Source organism: Catharus ustulatus, chromosome 8 (genome assembly GCF_009819885.2).
Source record: "Catharus ustulatus isolate bCatUst1 chromosome 8, bCatUst1.pri.v2, whole genome shotgun sequence".
NCBI lineage: Eukaryota > Metazoa > Chordata > Aves > Passeriformes > Turdidae > Catharus > Catharus ustulatus.
Genome location: NC_046228.1, coordinates 12,219,809 through 12,239,221, shown reverse-complemented (window position 1 = coordinate 12,239,221; position 19,413 = coordinate 12,219,809). Strand labels below are relative to the sequence as shown.

The window sequence follows — 19,413 nt, the reverse complement described above, 5'->3', positions numbered from 1 at the left end:
TCCTTTTCGAGGCATGTGTGCAGCGAGGAATTAGAAATCGGCAAGGTGACGTCAGAGCGTATGTGGGATGCTTGGTAGGATTTTTGTGAAAAGTCTCAGTGCCTTGGGGAGGGATGGGCAGAAATGAAGTATTACAGATGCTTCATTTGAGCTTTAAGTCTATTTTCAGCTTTTGTGTGGATGGCAGTGGAGAGCCTGAAAATATCAGCAGAAGCTGTGGGCTGCTCGTGTCATGGTGCCTTGTGGTAGCTGCACGTTCCTGTGCTGTGCTCTCCATAGCAACATATTTTCAATGTAAAACCACACAACCAGCTGAATAGTTATGAGCATTTACACTCTCATGTGCATGGGGAAAGCTGATGATGCTGCTGAGCTGCTGCAAGGCAGAAATGGTCCTTGCATTAAATTGCAGTCTAAACTGTGCCTTCAGTCTAAGGATGAAATGAAGTTTGATGACGGGGAGTGCTTATGTATATGAATTCACAGGTGCCTTGTTCTTTTTTGGGAAAAAAAAACCTTTTTAAAATTGCCTAAGAAGTTCTGGGCGCAGGAGAGCACCCTGAATCTATAACAGGACAGAGTTAGATGGCTTGACACAATGAGGTTTGCCTGGGCTAATGATGACAATTAATTAAGGGTGATTAATTTAGGGCAAAATACTTTTCTTTTTTTTTCCCTGTTTTGAGAAAGCAGTCAATCCCAGTGCAGCACTGCCCAGATCTGTCAGGCTGAGGTTTGTGTGCTCTCATTGCAGCAGTGTCAAGTTTTTGCAGTGAATGTTGTCTGGCACCATGCTGATCCTTTTCCTTGATGGTGCTGGATTGCCCAGCCTTGAATTCAGCTGTGGGGGCTGCAGTCCCCAGCAAAGCAGAGGAGGCTGGGCACTGCAGGCAGGCAAGGCACAGCCAGGGGCATGGCACTGGGATGGCCAGGGAGGTAATAGGATGGAGCCTGCAGGGTTCAGTGGCTTATCCTGGCCATGCCTGGTTTCCTTGTTCCTTGTCACATTCCCCTCCTGCCAGTTTCTGGGACCATCAATATCTGTGCTGGTAATGGCTTTGAGGTTTTGGCAGGTACCACGGTGGCAGAGCCCCGAGTGTGAGTGTAGCTGTTGCCAAAGGAGCTGGTTCCAGGCTCTGCCTCCAGCTGCCCACGGAGCAGGGATGCTCAGCAGGATGGCAAACAGGCACAGAGACAGTGACAGCATTTGACACGCCTTTGCTGAATGGCTGGGAGTGCTGGGGAACAAGGCTGCTGACCTGGAAAACAAGCCAAGATTAAGAAATGTCAAATTTCTGGGGAGAAGAGGGTTTCCCAGAGGGCTGAGAGGTAAGAAAGTAGAGTCTGGAGGTTACTTTGGGATGGCTAACATCAAATGGACCATGAACCCTGACATAGCACTGGTTTCTTTGGAAAGGGCCACCCAGAGCTGGGACTCACCTCCCAAAACTGGGCTCTGGGGCAAGTATTGACAGGATGACATGAGTGTAGATGTGACTGTCCTCCTGGGGACAGAGATGAAGATTGGTCAGCTGTTAGGGAGCTCCTGGCAGGGTTAATGCAGCAGTGGGCAGGGTAAGGCGGGCACACAAGCCATGCTGTCCCTCTAACTTGCACCCACAGGTGCTGCAGCTGTCTGTGCCCCAGCAAAGCCACTGTGTGAGCAGCTTTTCCTGTGGTTAAAAATTCTGGTAACCCCAAAGATGTTTTGTTTGTTGTAGATGTAAAAGTATACCCAACAACTATCCTGTTATTTATGTTATATGTTTGCTTCATGTTGCTCCAAATATGAATTTTCAAGGTGCTGCAAAACTCACTTGGGAAAGAATTGGCATTGCCTGAGCCTTTGAGATTGTGGGTGACTGCAGCAGCTTTGACAGACCCGAGTGAAATGCTTCTGGCAGGACGAATCACTGAAATGCAGTGGGTAGCAAAGTTGTCATTTATCACTGTTCCTGCAGATTTGGGCCATGGTGGCAGTCCCTGTTCACTTCTATGCAGACAGGGCAGTTTTTCTGCTGTGGCAGCTCTTCCAGCTGTGAGGCAGCTGACGAGACAGAGCTGATGTGGCAGAGCCAGAGGGCAGAGCCTGCAGCACGGGGTGACCCTCACCTCTCCCCAGCAGGATGCAGCATCCCAGATGCACTGTGCTGGCTGTCAGCAAGCCAGCAGACAGCATTTCTGTTCTCAGTGCCGTCACTCTGTCCCCCTGCTAGTAACAGTGTGTTAGCTGTGGGGACAAGGCTGTAGTGACTTGGAGTCTGTGTAATTCAGGTGTCTCTTTGCCTGCTCCAGCAGTCCCTCCATTTCCCCCTAGATGCCAGGTCCCATTGGAAATGGTTGGACTACCAAGAGCTGCCCATTTTCCTTGTTGGCAGCATGGAGCAGGACCTGCATGTTCAGCACCATGGTATAGTGGAGGGAAGGATGGCCAGGAGGGATTTCATGGACCTCACAGCTCTTCAAAAGGGCTGTTAGCTCCAGGGTGGAGGGTTCAGCTTGGCCTGGAGAAGCTGAGGAACCCTTCCCAGCCAGGGCTGTGCCATCCCTGAGCAGCTGCAGTGTAACAGACCAGCAGGAGGTTTGCAAAAATGAGCAGGAATGCAGAGCCCTCACAGTGTTTAATAGGAATAATAAAGAGCTGACAGGGCATACAGGCAGTGTCTCGCCCTGACCCTCTTCCCTGTGTTTATTGTACCCTCTCACTGTGTTATGTCTAATAAGGACCATAAGATCCCCTGGGATGGGACTTCCCATTTTTAACTGTCAGGCACAAGGCACACCTAAGCCACCTTATAAATAATCTTTCTGTGCAGAGGGAAACATGAGCCTGGAACATAAAGGGGTGGCTATGGCAACCACTGTCTGGGTGCTGTGTGGATACAGAGCAAAGGGGCTGGGGACACAGCTTCTCTCAGCCTGGAGCAGAGTGTGCACAACTTCCTGAGGCCTTTTCTGCACGTGGCCATCAACTTCTTCCTGAGATTAACTCATCTCTGTGCCTCACTGGGATTACTTTTTTTTTTAATCTTTTTTTTTTCCTCTTTTGCATACTTTGATATGAAAAAAAAAAGTTACAGAACAGAAATACAGCCAGTAGTAACCCTTTCCTCTCTGTTTTACATACCAGGAGAATTTGACCACATCCTCTGCTTATTCCACCTTCACAAATGATTTTACAGGTTTAGCTGTGTGATGTCTCAGGAGCACACTGTGGTGGGTGGGAATGGGTGCTGATATGAATTATCCAGGCTCTTGCTCTGATCACTGGACTGTATCTGTGCTTGGAAACAGAGACTTTTATAAAGTCCTAGTTGTTACAGTCCAGCAACATGGGACTGTACTGAGCACAGTGGGGAGAGGTTTTTTGCTCTAATATCCATCCAGGTCCCAGACAGACCTGGGATCAGTCCCAGATTCCTTTGAGCAAGGCATTACTGGTGTTGGTGATGACATTTTGGTTGATGTAAGCATATCAAACTGCAATTTTTATTATTGTGTACCAAGGTTTTGATAGTTTCCTACAACACTTCAAAGCAGGCATAGAAAGGTTCACAATAACATTCTCACCAACTATTGCTTTAAACTTTGATGCTGAAGGAGGCAGAACCTGGAGAGAAATGGGTCAATTAATGGGATGAGAAATTCTTGAGTTTGGGAGAGTCATCCCTGTATTGGATACCAGATTGATTAACAGATTGAAACTGGACAAGTGGATAAATGATCTGTGAATGAAATGGATCCTATGATCTGTGCATTCAAATTGTGTTTACTGAGAGCCAAGGTGTTGAAGCTTTTCTCTGGGGTAGGTGAGAGTGAAATTTGTCTTTTGCTTTTTAAGGAGTTTGCTGAAGCTCTGGTAGCAAGATTCAGCTCTTTAGTTCCTTTAGATCAAGGGATCAAAATAATTTTTAAAGAAGTCACAAGCCCAGTGGGCATTTACCATGACAGAATATATGAAGAATTCGTTAAAGAGATGACTTTCTCAGTTATATACCTTGGTGGAAGTGAGCATGGACTCTTTCTCTGGTTCCCCCATAATTTTGTCCAGCAGGGGCAGCAGCTAGAGTGGGAGATCTAGGTTTTGTTTCAGGAAATCTCCTTTGCTGTTCTCTCCACTGCACAATGCAAGGGGACAGATGGAAAGTGTATTTTAGTGAAGAATTTTTTAGGTTCTGTGGAATATAGTTTTCAAACCTTACCCTGTGCTCCTGGTTTGGCACTGCTGATGTGCTCATGTGTACATCCTGTTGCCTTCAGTGGGATGTAAATACATGTTTAGAGGAAGTCTATACTGAAGTGCTGTTGTGACATGGAACATGCCTAAACATGTACAGAACTTTCCTGGATTGGTGCTGACAGCAGCAATTGTGCTATTTTAAAACAAGTTCATCAAACAAGGCCTTGATTTAGTGCTTCCATGCTCAGCTGTGAGAGTGCATCCTGCAGACTCCACCAGCTCTGGAGTAGGAGTGGGGTGGATGGGGTGTAATGGCTGTACTGTCATTTTGTACATGTGGAAAATGAGTCAGACATTTTTTGAGAATGCTGGATTATGGGTGGAAATTCTCCAAGAAAGAGATATTAAAAAGAATTAAAACAAATAAAATATTCTGGACATATAGCACCGTGTGCATTCTTTCAGATATATGTTTGTTGGACCTTTAGATGAGGAACCAGCTTGGAGAAGGAGAGATATCTGTAAACTTAGTTAGTCATGGTTGAAAAAATGAAATACTTTTGGCAAACTCTAGCTGTTTTCTTTCCCTATTTTCAGAATTCTGTATTTCTATGTTGAGTCTTGAAATAACATTTTAATTTTGAAAAATCACTGGCAACAGTGATTTCCAAATAAGCCTCAGAAACCAACTGGAGAAGCTCTTGGTCCAATGTTCATTTGTTTTTATAAAAGGAAGTTAGATAGACTGAACACTCTGCTTCAGGTTACCCTGAAATACTGTATCTTCACAATTAATTTTATTTTTTCTTCAGGCAGGTTATGAAATATTATGTATTATTACTGCATTTCATAGGCTGCATCTTCACGGGAAAATGTGCTTTTAGCCCTGGTAGGTGAGTTAGAAGCAAAATCGTTGTGATATCAGGCAGTTTATCATTTAGCAGTGCTTTTTTAAACCAAACAGGACTGCAGCAAGCTCAGGCTCCTGGGATTCCTAAGGAATTGTCTTCCCCAATGGCATTAAATCAGTTCAATAAACAATGGTGCTGAGTAAAATGGTGTCCCTTGGAGAGACCCTGACAGATACAAAGTGGTTGTTGCAGGGTTGAGTTCTCCCTCAGCAGCTCTGCAAAGCCATCAGTGATGGCAGGACCTGGGAAATGTGGGGAGAAGCTGCAGAAGGAGCCCTCCTGTCCATGGCTGCCTGAAGGCACAGGGGTAAATAGAGAGAGAGAAAAGCAAAGATGCAGGAAGGGAGGATGATAAACGGGAAGGAGGCAGAAAGTGCTTGTTTTGAAGAAAATTGCTGTCAGGTGATTCAGGGGGTGAGGGAATGTGTCTGATGCAGCTTGGAAATTGGCTGTGAGCACTGAGATGCTATGGAAACGTTTGCTCAGTAACAGGGTTTGGAAATAGGGCTGTGGGAGGGCCCATAGCAATCTGCAGCAGAGCACATTGAAGTAAAGTTGTGGGGTTAACACTGCATGCAATTGTGATCTCACCTGAATAGGTGAGATAAGAGGGTCAAAATTCTAGGATAGGAGGTAAAAGGGATGATAGTGCCAGGAGCAAGCAACAGAGTCAGAGCTATGAGAAGAGAGCTCTATAAGGTTATTAGACAATAAGGACTTGCAATTATTGCCCCAATTTCCCATGAAGAATGAAAAAAACCAACTAAACAGAGCTTTTCTACAGAGAAATTTACATTTTAAAGATCAGGAAGCATCAGATAAAGTGACAAATGACAGTCTTCTGGGAGAATTAAGTCTATTACAGGTAATTAAAACAAGTAAAAAAGGCTTTCCATCTATAGAAATAGTCAAAGGAAATGGAAGGGAAATGTGTGTCAGCCTACAGAGAGAGGCAGGACTGAGACTAAAATAACATTGGTATGGTTAGTGATGATTGTTTTTCTGTGGTTTCCAAGAGGGATAATAATAATTGATCATGGAGTCTAGCAGGCCTGAGGCATGGAGGTGAAAATCATTGATTGGGGTGGGAGTACTTCATATGTGAGTGGGAGATGGATTAAGGAGTGAATAACAGGATCTAGGTTGTCTCCACAAAACCCAGGGCACGTGGTTTCTGCTCAAACCATATTGCCCTGACTTTGAGGGGAGTTAGAAAACCCATGAACACAATAAAGGGAATCAGGCCAGCAGGGGCCAACATCCAGAGGTGGCTGTGGCAGTGGGTAGGCATATCTTCAACCTGAAGGATGTTTGTCAGTCTTCAAAACTGCTGGCTGGGGAGGATGAATTTACCCCAAATGGAATGCCTGAATGAAACTCCAGTGTGTTGTTTGTAACATAGATGTTGCCAATACCCTGCAGACTAATCATTGAGTGCTTTTGTGGAAAGGAAAACAAATACATAACTGTAACACACATATGGAAGTTTGTTCTTCATAACCTACTGTCAGACTCTTTCAGAACATTCATATTTTCTAAGGAGAACAGTAATTTATTTCAGTTTTATGAGGCTAGTTATGCTCTTTGTGCTGTTTCACATGTGCAAATCAATTTGACATGCTTACAGATGTTAGGCAGAATTGTAAGAATATTTGTTATAAACCAGAATGGTTCAGAGCACTTTATTAGATAATACATGCCCCAAAACTACAATTTATCGGTCCATGTGCAAGACTGTATGCTTTCATTCCTTAGATTTTATTGAAGAATATGCAGATCAATTCAATTACTAAGCTGGCCTGGGAACTGCAGTTGTTCACTCTGGCTTAAAAACAGCCACAATTCTCTAAAGCTCAGGGATTTTTATTTTCCTTTTCTGAATATTTCAGCTTGGAAACTAGCAACACATGAGCTAACATCATTTTAGAATCCAGATAGTTTGTTTGGTTTTTTCTGTTTTGTTTTGCTATAATATTTTGTCTGTACTATTGGTACAACATTCACAACCCATGACAAGAAATCAGTGACAGCCACAGCAAACCAAGGGCATATTTGTGTTCTTAGAAAAGTACTCTGAACAGATCCCAAGGGTTTTCCTGAGATTCATTTGGCAGGACACCAGGTAGCATTAAAAGTACCATTACCTCAAAGCAGGATTTGGTGCTAAATGGCCACAGGAAGCCACCAGATCTGCATAATAAATTTATCAAACACCTAGCTTCTGGTTACAGCTAAAGACTAAATTTATTCTCTTCCATCCCATGTTTTATCACCTCTCCAAAACTGAGTCATGCAAACCAAATAGTTTTAGTGCTCAATCTCCCAAAATGCCTGTAAAGAAATGCTGATTTTTATCCAAGTAAATGCAAACACAAAGCAAAGATGAGTCCAGGGAGATGAACATAAGCACTGTTTATTTCCTCTCATTTCTGTTAAAGTGGCAAATGTTTGTAGCCTTGCAATTGGTTCCACAGGGTCAATGATCTGCTTTCTTTTGTAAAACAGCTTTAAAATCTGGTGACAATTTTTAGTGTAAATCTGAATTATTTCTTGCACAGAACTTTGCCTTTGGACTCTTTATAACTCTTGGCTTGAGTTTTCACTTCTGCCCCATGGCTATTGTAGAAATTCTCTCAAATCAATATTGGAAAAAAAACCATCTGAGTATCTTGTCAGAAAGCTGATTAGGACTGGGTTGGTCACAGGCAAGCAAATGGACTCAGGTGATTTAAATATCTGTCACTGATGCAATGAAAATGGCAGATATGAAATACCAGGTAATTTGCCTTCCAGGTTGCAGCAGGCAAGAAGCCAATATTTGCATGTAGCAATTAACTCCTGCTTTTACCACGTTGATGAACATGAAATGTGTGTTTGCTCTCCACTGACTGTGTGGTGACACCAAACTGGTGTGTTGTGGAAGGAGAAATTCTGGAATAGTGGTTTCCATGCTGGCCACTGGGATCTATAGTGGATGAGGAGGTTGATTTTTGAGGTGTGAGAACCTGCACACACAAGCAGAGGAGCAGCAGATAGAGAATAATGCATTGATGAAGAATTAGGAAATGAGAGGGTATACCATGGAAAATGGAGTGGTTTTGTTGTGCACTGAGCTAAACCTAAGGGGCTTCACTTAAGAGTTCTGTCAGAGGACCCATCTATCCCTTTGGACTGCTCAATCCATCCCACAGTTTCCAGTCTATAAAATAAGACTATTAATTCTTCCTGCCTGCCACTCACCTCTTATAGATCCTTTCTGTTTACATGGTGAGCAGTGTCTTCTGCTGCAGAGCCTGGCAGCTGGGTTCTGATCTCAGATGCAGTTTGCCCCAGAGCAGATTTTACTGTCTCTTAAAGAGCAGCCTGGCATCTTCCAAAAATAGCTGGTACAAGTGGTATTGTCTACTGGCTGTGGTTTTGCAAAGAGAGGAGCCAGAGCAGTGAGAGCACCTCCATTTGAAATGGGATATTTGTACTGTCAATGAAGTAGTGAAATGCCCATAGCATTAACTGATGTCCTTGCTTTGATGTGGGTGTTTTCAATAAGGAATGGTTGATCTGAGGCAATAACTCAGGCAGTTTGATTTCTCAGTTGTTCATAAAGGGAAATGTACTTTGTAGAAGTGAATTCCTAAGTATATGGCTAAAGAGGTTTTTAGTCTGAATCATTCCTTTGAGGGATTTTAAACATTTGCCTCCCACATACTACAATAATGCTCTGAAAGTGGTTTCATTGTATGGTCCGAGAAGCTGCATTCTGGCGCCTGATGGTTTATGACAAATAAACACGATGGAGTGGTCTTGGGTAATGTAAATTCCCAATTTAACAGTACAAGCAGTAAGGGGAGAACCTGTGTGCAGCATCAGAGCACAAGGACCAGGCTGAGAGCATGGGTCTGCAGCATTATGCTGAGCCTGGCAGATCCCAGTCTCCTCTCCAGACCTCACATGGAGAGCAAGAGTTCGTAGAAAAACAAAGAGTTTTATAAGTATCTCCTCTCACATGGCCAGCAGGGGAAAGCAGTTTGGACATGCTCTGTGAGTGGAGTTTTACCTCTTTATGACCATGAGCAGGGCTTCAGCATTCTTCACTCAGTTTTTTCTCTTGTGTTTATTTTAAGTTTATTTTAAGGATGATTTTCACTCTCCTGCTTGCATAGCTCTTCCTGCTACAACAAAGCAGTTAGGATACACATGGCAGAGACTGAGGGAGTCTAGAGCAAAGCATCCCATGGTGATGAGGATGTCTTTACACCATGAGTACAGCAGGCTGCGTGAAAATCTGCTTCCAGTCAGCCATTAATTTGGGTGGATTTTGAACTCAGGGCTGCAGAATGGTTCTTCTCTTCCCAGACCCAGTCACAGATGCTTTTCTTCTTTCCACTGGAGGTGATACTGTGGGCTGTATGCCATACACACATCAGGCAAGCTGGCAACTAAATGAGTTTGAGAGCAGGTATTACTCCTTGCCACCAGTTGCAGTGATCTCCATCCTTACTTTAGGAGACATAAACGAGAATATAAGTTGCTTCCATTTACCACACTTTCAGCCCTCAGTCACCTTAAAGTGCATAATAAGTTGGGCTTTAAATAACATACAGAAATTATTCTGGCTGCTCCTGCACTGCAGTGGCAGCCCCAGCAGTGCACATCAGCTGGCCAGGACTAAGCCAGAGAGGGAGCAGTGACTGCCACAGCACGACACAAGGCAGCTGAGATTGATAAAGCACTCCCATGATGGGGAGTATGAGCCTGTGAGGGACAGAAGTTTCCAGAAACAAAGGTTTATTTCTTGTCTTATGACTGGTTGCTTTCCCAGTTGCCCTTGAGTGTGATGCTATTTTACAGCGTGGTACATCTGCCTCACACTTCAAACACCTCTCTCTGCAATGTCAAAATCCTGCCAAATGAACTGTTTGGTCCACAATTCTTCTGTAGACCATGGAGGAGGTACTGCAGGATTACAGGTGTTGGAAGGGCAGCTGTCCTCCCTGGGTAACTCCTTATGACAGGTAGAGCTGATGGTGGGAAAAAGGGCCTTCATCTGCACTCCTGAGTGGGAATGGAGCCACTGGAGTGTGGTGGGAATAATACAGTATACATCCCTTTGCATGTGCAGGTTCCCACTGAATATTCTTGCAGGGGTCTCTGACTTCAATCTGTCTTTTGGTAGCTTAGTACCCCTGAGGTTCCTTGGTCATGGAAATTATACCATGAGCACCAGAACTCACTGAAAATACCATTACCCAGTGAAGTGAAGGATTAGGAGAAGAAAACTGTGGAAAAGTAAAGCAAAGAACAGAAGGAAGGAAAACCATGAGCCTTCACACAGAAAGAGAGGCATCATAGCAGCAAAGTTCTGGCCTTGCCAATTTTTTACTCTTGGCTTAGTAGCAGAAGACAGAAATATTCTCCAGATGCAAGGAATCACTAGGCACTTCCTTGACTTCTCAGCATTTCTCTCTCCTGGGAGGGAGGGAGTGATCATTAGAAATGGGATATGTTCTTAAGGTTCTCATAGAATGGTCTGATTTCCCAAATTACAAGTTATTTTTTGTAGTAGTAAGTCTCAAAGTTGGTTTATTTACACTAGGTGTTCCATAGTTCATTCTGGAGACTGGTTGCAGACCTCATACTCTGAAGAATTACAATTTGTGGAGGTTGTAGGATTGCATCAATCTCAGGAAACTGATAAGAGGAGGTCTGTGTCCCTTGAGCTGCAGTTAAACACAGACTGAGTTTCCAGTGTGTGTGTGCATCAGCTGAGTTTGCTCTGCTGTCTTAGATCCTTTACAGGTGCATGAATACTGGCTGCTCATGACCTTGGCAAGTCAAGCCTTTGGGCAATAGCAGACAGTACTGAAGAAGAAAAAGAGGAGGGAAATGATGATTTGACAGTCTGACAGCAACACATCCCCTTCAGGCATGTGTGTGGCTGAGATGATCTCTGCATGCTGGTGTGTTCAATGTGCATGTTTGTGGTCTCTGTAATAAATACATATTCTACATATTGACATAACACGTGTTTAAGGAAATAAATTCTTTTGAGAAGACAACATTTGGCAGTGGTTCAAAAGAAAGGTGGTAGTGAAATACTTTTGATCTGAGTGCAGTGATTTCAGCTGCATCTCTCTGCTCACCAACTCCTTGTAAAAGCTGTTTTAGAGTGCTGCTGCAGTTGCATTGAGCTTGCACAAAGTGGGAAGTTCTTCCATGCCCTCTGAGCAGGAAAATGGAAAGCTTCCAAGCCCTCTGGGCTGAGGAAGATACTTCAAATTATTTTATGTGCAAGGAATCAACTGCTGAGAATCTAAATTTTGCAGATGAACCCCACTGAAGATAATAAAACAGAAGGCGGCTGAACTGCTCAAGTGCCCTTCATTTCTACCCAAAAAAAAAAATTACTCCTCCTTAGTTTTTTTCATAAACAAAGATAGAAAAAAATAGAAGGGCATTTGTGAAGAAAGACATCCTTTAAATTCAGTGTCTCAGATTCTCCGGCTGAGGAGCAGAAAATCTGTATTTAGTAGAAATCCTTTCCACTTTGGCTTTGTCTGTACTGCTATGAGAAACTTTAAGTCTCAAAATCCAGAAATAACATCGTAACTGCACGGATGCAGAGCTCAGCAAAACCCCTCTGGAAAGCTCTCTGGGCAGCCAGCTCCACTGAGCTGCCGTGGTCAAGGCCAGCTTGCTGGTGGTGTCCCAACCACTGGTTTATGCTCGCTCTGGTGGCCTGGGGACAGCTGTGGTCTTCACAAGTCCATCTGTTCTCATCCAAGGAGATCTTTCATCAATTGACTTTTCCTAAAGAAACACTGCCAACTGTCTTATACAAGAAATTTTATGACCTTGGATGTTTAATGAAGAGAGGAATGGTTCCTAAATTCTTCAGGCTGAAGCCGGGTGGTCCTTGGTGATGGTCTGTTGGACCCATTCCGTGTCTTACAGTCTCGTCACATGAAGGCATTCAGTCTTTTTGATGTGCCCCCAGATTTGCTTCTGTAAATATAAGTGCTCCTGAACAAAGGAGTCTCTCCTTTGTAGGCATTAAAGATCACTTGTGAATGTTCTGCAGGGCTAAGGCTGTGTTATGGGGCACTCCAGCATGAAGAGCTTCATCTGTATTCAGCGTGACTAGTTTGGTCTGTGTTTAAAAAGTAAGAACTGAAGCTTTGGAGGAAGAAAACAACTAATTCCTAGGCATCTTCTTCTGAAAGAAAGTGGTCAAAGTCACCTCATTTGTTCCACATTTCACCAGAATTGTTCTTTAACAGCCCTTGGCCATTATCACTTCTTGTGGGTAAATGACATTCCACATTTCTTCCAACCTACCTACTACCCCAAACCATGAATCCCACTTATGTTTTGATTTATATTCAATGGGATTTTTTTTTTTCCTTTGGCTGGATATTTTGTGATGCAGGCCAACATCTCTTAGAGACTTGTCTCTAAATTTTCACAAACACACTTCAGAAGCCAGTAAACTGCAATCCTTTCTGCCATGGTTATTTGCAAACATTAATGAACTAAATGTCAAGTCGCTTCTATATGCTAGAGACATCTTATTCCTTAGGTGGCCATGCATCTGAGCTACTGAGGGATTTAAGTAAAACAGTTGGATATGTAACCCTGGTTTGCTATCACTGCCATGTGTCTTGTCTGCAGAACTCCATCTCTCTTAACCTCTTTTCAGATGGAAAAAGATATTCTGTCCAGCAGCCAAAGGGAAATGCAAGCATCCTGGTGGAAAACAAGCTGTTTCAAAACCCTGGCTGCAAGCTACCCACACATCACAGTTGTCAGCCAGGCTGCACATGCATAGTTACAGGGAATAAAATAGAGAGGACCTTCTGTTTCTATTCAGAAAGATCTCTATGCATTCACCTACACAAAAGGATTGTCATCAGCTGCCAGTATTAATTTGTTCTCCTATGTAGGTTTCCGGCTAAAGGAGGAAAAAATAAGTCCAGTCCTGCTATCCAGCAGGAGCACTTGAAATGCAAATGCTAGCCCAAATATTTCAAAGCATTAATGCGACCCACTTCTAGATTACTTGGGGTAATTTCTGATTTTATTTATTCTTCTTTTCTTCAATTAACTTCTGAGAGGCTGAAATATCAGTATGCAGAAAATCAAATACGAGAAACTAAGCCCATTTTTATTTTAGGACTCTGCTTCCCTTGTAATAGAAGTTTATTTAAAGAGGAGCCTGGAATAATCCAGTTTAAGCAAAGCAGAGAGCTCTACTGAAGCCAAACCTTGTGTGGGTGTGCTCTTGTCAGGGCTCCCAGAAGAGAAGGACAGGAAAAGCTGTTAGTCAGACCTCAGATATTGCAGGAGATGTTGGTTACTCAGTAGCTGGCATTATTCCTTGGCATACCAGTACAGAGCTACTACTCTGGTGTATTGGGACAGAGTACATCCCATTGGGAAAATCCCCAGATAACCTGATGTCCTGCTCTTTGTTGTCATAAGGAAAATCCCAAGGATATATGGCTGGAAGAGGTGTCCACTGCAAGGGCCTAGCATGTGCTTTAGGGACAGCTTTGCCTCTTCCTCTTGTTCCACCTTGTGCTGTTTGCAGCACATCCCATGCTGGGGTCTGGTGTGTTGCTTTGTGTTGTGTGGGGTGGTGTCACCTCCTACTATTTGGACCTGGGCTCAAAGCCACAACAGACCAGTTGGGTCACAGCTTCTTACACCGTCCCAGGAGTTTCCCACATACTCAGTTTTCACACAAGTGAATGGTCTCCTCATGCTTCTCAGAGTTCAGAAAGTTTGACATAAGAATAAATTTTAGCATTATCGCAGCTCTCTTTATAATTTTTAATGAGGTTTTTTTTTCTCAGTATGTTGTTCTTTAAAATTTCTAAGACAACAGCACAGCTAAGGATGTGTTAAATATGAATAATTTCTGCATTAAACACAGGGGAGTATGTTCCTCAGAAAAAGAATCAAATAAATTGACTCATTCTTGAAGCAGCAGGTATACTAACAAAGAGAATAAGGTGCAATTTTGTTTCCACGGGTGAATGTGAGTGTCTGAGAATCATCTTTCTTAGTTATATATCTGTGGATTTGAATTTTAATTATTTGGCTTGGAAATAATAAATGATTGTATTGTATTACTAAGAGCTTGCATAGTCTCAAATTCTGCACTGTAAAATTCATATCTGTGCTGCTCTGCAGTAAGAACCAGAACACTAATGATTAGTTGTAGACAGGAATATTAATTAAATTTCATATGGTAATTAATAATATAGAGCTGACCATAGCAATTTCTTTTAAATTAAAAAAAAAAAAAAAAAGTGTAGCTAGATATTTATTTCATAAGTCTGTGAGAATTACTGTAGACAATAAAGAGGTCATGAAAACTTGGAGCCTGTGGATATTGATTGGTATGTTGAGGGTGTCTTTCAGATATTTATCCTCTGCTTTCCCTCTCCAAGGACAGCCTCCCTTGGGCAGTTCTTGCCATTGATTTTGAGTCTGCCTGGTCAGGAGCTGGAAATACTGTTGCTAGTGGGAAAAGTACAAGAAGAGCAATTGATTGCAAATACATTTTATGATACTCTGCTCCCATATTTCAAAGGGAAAAATTTATTGATGGCAGCAGGTCTCTGATTCTCCCTTTTAAACATATCAAGCAATCCCCTATTTTTTCCAGCTCCTGGCTATTTTAATTTCCTCCGAAAGTGACCCCTCTTTCATTTTCTTTCTCCCCACAGACAGTGAGCTCATCCCTCCCGACTGCCTGCGGCCGCGCTCCTTCACGGCCATCCGCCGGCCCTCGCTGCGGCGGGACACGGAGGACACGCGCCTCTCGGTCAGCCTGTGTGACCTCAACCTGCAGGAGGACACCTTCCATGTGACAGCCACCACCTGCCCCATCCCGCAGAACTCCCTCAACTCCCAGCACTCCCACCTCCTCCCGTCCCAGCTGGAGAGCGACCTCCGCTTCCACCACCTCCGGGGACCCCACGTCAAAATCCTCGATGACCAGACCGTGGCCCGCCTGGAGCACGCCCGGGAGGAGAGGACTTTGGTGTTCACCAACAGACCCCTTCGGATCAACGAAACCATTTTTGTCAAAATCAACAAGTCCAACGCCGTGCGCACAGGGACGCTGTCCTACGGGGTGACGTCCTGCGACCCCAGCACCCTGCGCCCCAGTGACCTCCCCTATAACCCCGAATCCCTGCTCGACCGAGAGGAGTTCTGGGTCATCTGCCGAGTGGTGGTGCCCCTCCAGAGCGGAGACATCCTGGGATTTATGGTGAAATCTAATGGTGAGCTGCACTTGAGCCACAACGGTGCCGGCATTGGCATGCAGGTCTGCGCGGACTTTTCCCAGCCGTTCTGGATGTTCTTCATTTTACACGGTGCCATCATGCAAATTCGATTGCTGGGTATGTTGGACCCCTTTTCCCAAACCTTGTGCACAAGAATACAAGGGGGGGATATATCATGGGAGAGGCTCCCTCCCTGTTCTAGGATGACATACAAATTTTGGTTTTATAAGAAGAAAAAACCATGCAAAGGCACAAACATAGCATATGGGTATGAGTTACAAGAGTTAACCTCCTTGCACTGCTGTGACACCCTTCACATGATGGTCTCAAAGGCTCTTTCCAGATAATGAATTTAGCCTCAGGGACCTCCATTAAAGTATAGATGAGTCATCACTGACCTAGGAGAAGCAAGGAAAGGAGAGGAGAGGTGCTTTGGGCTGAGCTAATGTAAGGCATAGCCAGCAGGAGAAAAGAGATCTGATGCCTCTTTCTGTGTGTTAGATACCTGAGATGATGGACTCCAAAAAGAGGGGTGCCCTTGCTTTCCCCAGGCTTGTATGTGAGAGGCAAGCCAGCAAGCAGAGAGGAAACCCAGTGGTTCATAGAGCATGGACTGACCATCCTAACAGGAGAAGGGTTTCCTTGTCCTCCAGCCCTTTTTAAGGCAGTGCAGCTCACACAGATTGATAGACCTTTGAAGTGGTGGCCTCTTGGTATTTTTGCTGTTTTTTCAGCTCTTTTAGCTAACATACTTCTTTGAAATGCTGGAAGTCACAGTTGGAAGGTGTGGAGGGAAAAGCTTTGAAATAACATTTCTCAGGATCAAATTTACTTTTTCGTGTGTGTGTATATTAGACCAAGTATAGGATGTGTTTGATCATTAATTTGTACCATATCATGGTTCTGCTAGTGTTGTTATCAGACAGTGGAAGATGGATTCTGAGAACATGATGTAATTCCTGGTATCATTCTAAATGGAGAAGATTTTAAAATGCTCCTTTCTGTTTATACTGTTACATAACTTTAAGTTATGCTTATATTCCATTTTGCTTCAAATCCTCCTCATACATAACAGTGAAAAAACCCCAACAACCTGCCTCCCCATCAAACTCAAAAGCCAACCAACACCTCCTTTTTTAGGATTTACAGACAGACTTTAAAGATAAATTGTGAACACACACACATCTGTCTGCAGGGCCAGTTCACCTTAATCACAGTATGAAATGCCTTGTATAATTTGTTTGAAGTTGACCACAGGCCTCTGCTGTGAGTGTTTTGTGGCTGTTAAAGGCTCACAGAAGACAAATGTAATACTGCAATTTATTTTTCAGAGCTTGAGACTCAATCCCTGCTAATTCAGCCTGATTACATTTGTTGTGGGTACTGTACATAATCCATGGTTAGCTCTGCTCTCCACCAACATGTCATTGTGATAATGGTAAGTGAAGTCAAACAGAGCCCAGTAAAGCAGGAGATTAAATGCTCCTGTGTATGTTAGAAGGAAAACATACTTAGGTCATCGAGCTGCTGGTAAAACTAAATCATCGACCAGTGCTTCCTTTCATATGAGATCAGTAATTCTGGCAGTGTGGCACAGAGCAAGCAGCCTGGTTGCAATGAGCTCTGAAACAGGGCAGCAAGGATGTGTCTCCCCAGAGGGACAGAATCACATCCTCATACTGAATTTGACAGAGCACAGACATGAACACAGACCTCCTGTGTTAACCTCCTGCTGTGCGTTCTCTGCAAGTGTCCTCCCTGCCTGATCACAAGTTCAGCCCAAACCAGTACATCCCCAGTGCATGTTCTAGGTAAATCTGCACTTGTGTACATGAAATGAAATGTGCAGAGTTGGAAAATCCCTCACTTTTCTTGTGTTTTTTGGCTTTTCTGGCCTCAGACACTGGAAAAGAACCGGAAAATGGGCTATTGCTCCTTGATGAGATGTAAGTGAAAAGAGCTGGACTTGCTGACCTTGCCTCTCTCAAGGAAAGTGTATAGCTTTATCCACATCAGCTTGGGCATCAAGCTGCAATGTCCAAGTTAAATGCTATGAAATTGGAGCTTTCCTGTAATTTTAAACAGATATTAGAATACAAATAGACCTTTTCAGACCTGTATTTCCAGTATAACAATGCTGGGAGCAGTGCAGTCCCAGTATCAGTACAATCAGCGTAGTGCCACTGCCCAGAGAAAAGCACTGATGCTGTCCCAACTGCATCTCTGCAACTGCAGTAATTACATGGATCTGCAATATTCTGACAGAAAACAAAGAAAATTATGAACTCCCATTTCTAACTATTGCAGTTTTATTAGGGAGGTGTGCACTGTTTGCACTGCAGTGGAACAGATTATGGTGCTTGCCATAATATCTGTCTTTATAGTATTAGAAAATGTAAGAAGAATGTAAATTGTTCATCTTTCTAATGACAAGCTCCATCTTTAGAATACAAACAAGAGTAATTTTGTGAGATCTGTCTTTTGTAATTTGAGCGTTATATCACAGCAGAAGACATTTATAGTAATTTTTTTTTCTAGTTTAAATAGAAAAAGTGAAGTTGCATATCCTTGAAAGAAATGAGACACAGATACTGCAAAAGGCATAATTGTACCAAACCTATCCTAAATAGTAGATATCATTCTTTTCCTGGGGCACACCATTATGAGAGTAACCAAAGCAACATTATACAGTGTTACAGGAACACCACCACTACAGCTGACTATGAAATGAAATTGCTAGGTTTGCTTCTTCTCCAGATTTTCAGTTTTGTTTGGAGAATGACAGCCACTCTTGCACCTAGAGGAGGTTTATTTTTGACTCAGAGAACCAGATGACTCCAGGTATTGATCACTGGATACTACATTTCATGCCTGGACATTGTTTATTTGGTCCTGATGCAGAGCCGGAGCAAGCTCAGGTCTCTGCTGGCTTGTGGCTTTGCCATAGAAGCTGACATTTGCTGACTGCAGTTATTCCACAATGCTGAAGATACAACATTTATTTCCTAATATCAGGGGAGACCATCTCTAGCCAGGCTGGTGATCTTACAGGACTCTGTAGGAGAGGAGGGCAGTGTGGGGTTAGCTGGATAGTAAAGAAATCTGACTTCTGTTTTCCTCTTATCAATTTGGCATCATATACTGGCAATATATTTGCTGTAAGAGAAATAAAACAGCTGAAAATAAAGATGAGGTTGGAAACACTATTATTCTTCATGCCATCCCAGAAAAAGTAAAATAAATTAAACTAACCCAAGCCCCACTATAATGCAGTGAGAGGCCACAGTCATCTGTAGGGGAGGCAGAAGAATGTAAATTTGTTTCAAAGAAAAGTTTAAAAGGCAGTTTGACCACATGGAGGAAAGATAAATGAAGGAGAAGGGCACTTTAATGTAGCAGATAATAGCATAAAAAATATCAAGCTGCTGGGAAATGAAGGGACACAAATTTAAATTAAACATAAATGAGGGTAATTAACTATGGGAACCAGCTATTGAGGGAGGCAATAGATCTTTTTTGTCAGGGAAGCCCTTCTAAATATTTTATGTGTTAAGTGCTGGTCTTAATTTAGTAATTCTGAGGATTATGCACATGTATACAACCAAATAGAAACCCAGATCATTAGGCATGTGGAAATGAAACAGTCTTTGTGTATCCTTTAGAAATTTCATTAGTTGAGGCTTGGGTTGGTTTTTCTCAGGAATCATTCCTGTATAGTCAACAAAACCAGCCTATTAAATTTGATTTACTGCTCTCAGCTTTTGCTGGTAAGCATTTCAGCTCACACACAGTTTTATTGACAGCTCTGAAAGGTTGAAATGAGCCAGTCTGGATACAATGGTCTGGTTTTGGTCAGGTTTTGGTGGTGTAATTCATTTATGAAGTTAAATTGATTGACCCCACAAGGTTTTAAAATGTATGACTCATGTCTGGAGAAGCTATCACAGCAATAAGTTTATATATTTAATGTTTGAGCATCCAAAGGGTTGGGGATATTCATTCATTTTCTTTTGTCTCAGAGTTGAAT

At 43.0% G+C, this 19,413-nt stretch overlaps 1 protein-coding gene across 4 annotated transcripts in view; it reads left to right on the top strand.

The window, feature by feature from the left end:
- NEURL1 (neuralized E3 ubiquitin protein ligase 1) overlaps positions 1 to 19,413 on the top strand; it is a 142,870-nt gene that overhangs the window by 110,579 nt on the left and 12,878 nt on the right. For all 4 annotated transcript variants that reach the window (XM_033066389.1, XM_033066386.1, XM_033066388.1 and 1 more), the window contains exon 4: positions 14,823 to 15,503. In XM_033066389.1, the coding sequence (XP_032922280.1) occupies positions 14,823 to 15,503 (681 nt within the window). The remainder of the gene's footprint in view (positions 1 to 14,822; positions 15,504 to 19,413) is intronic.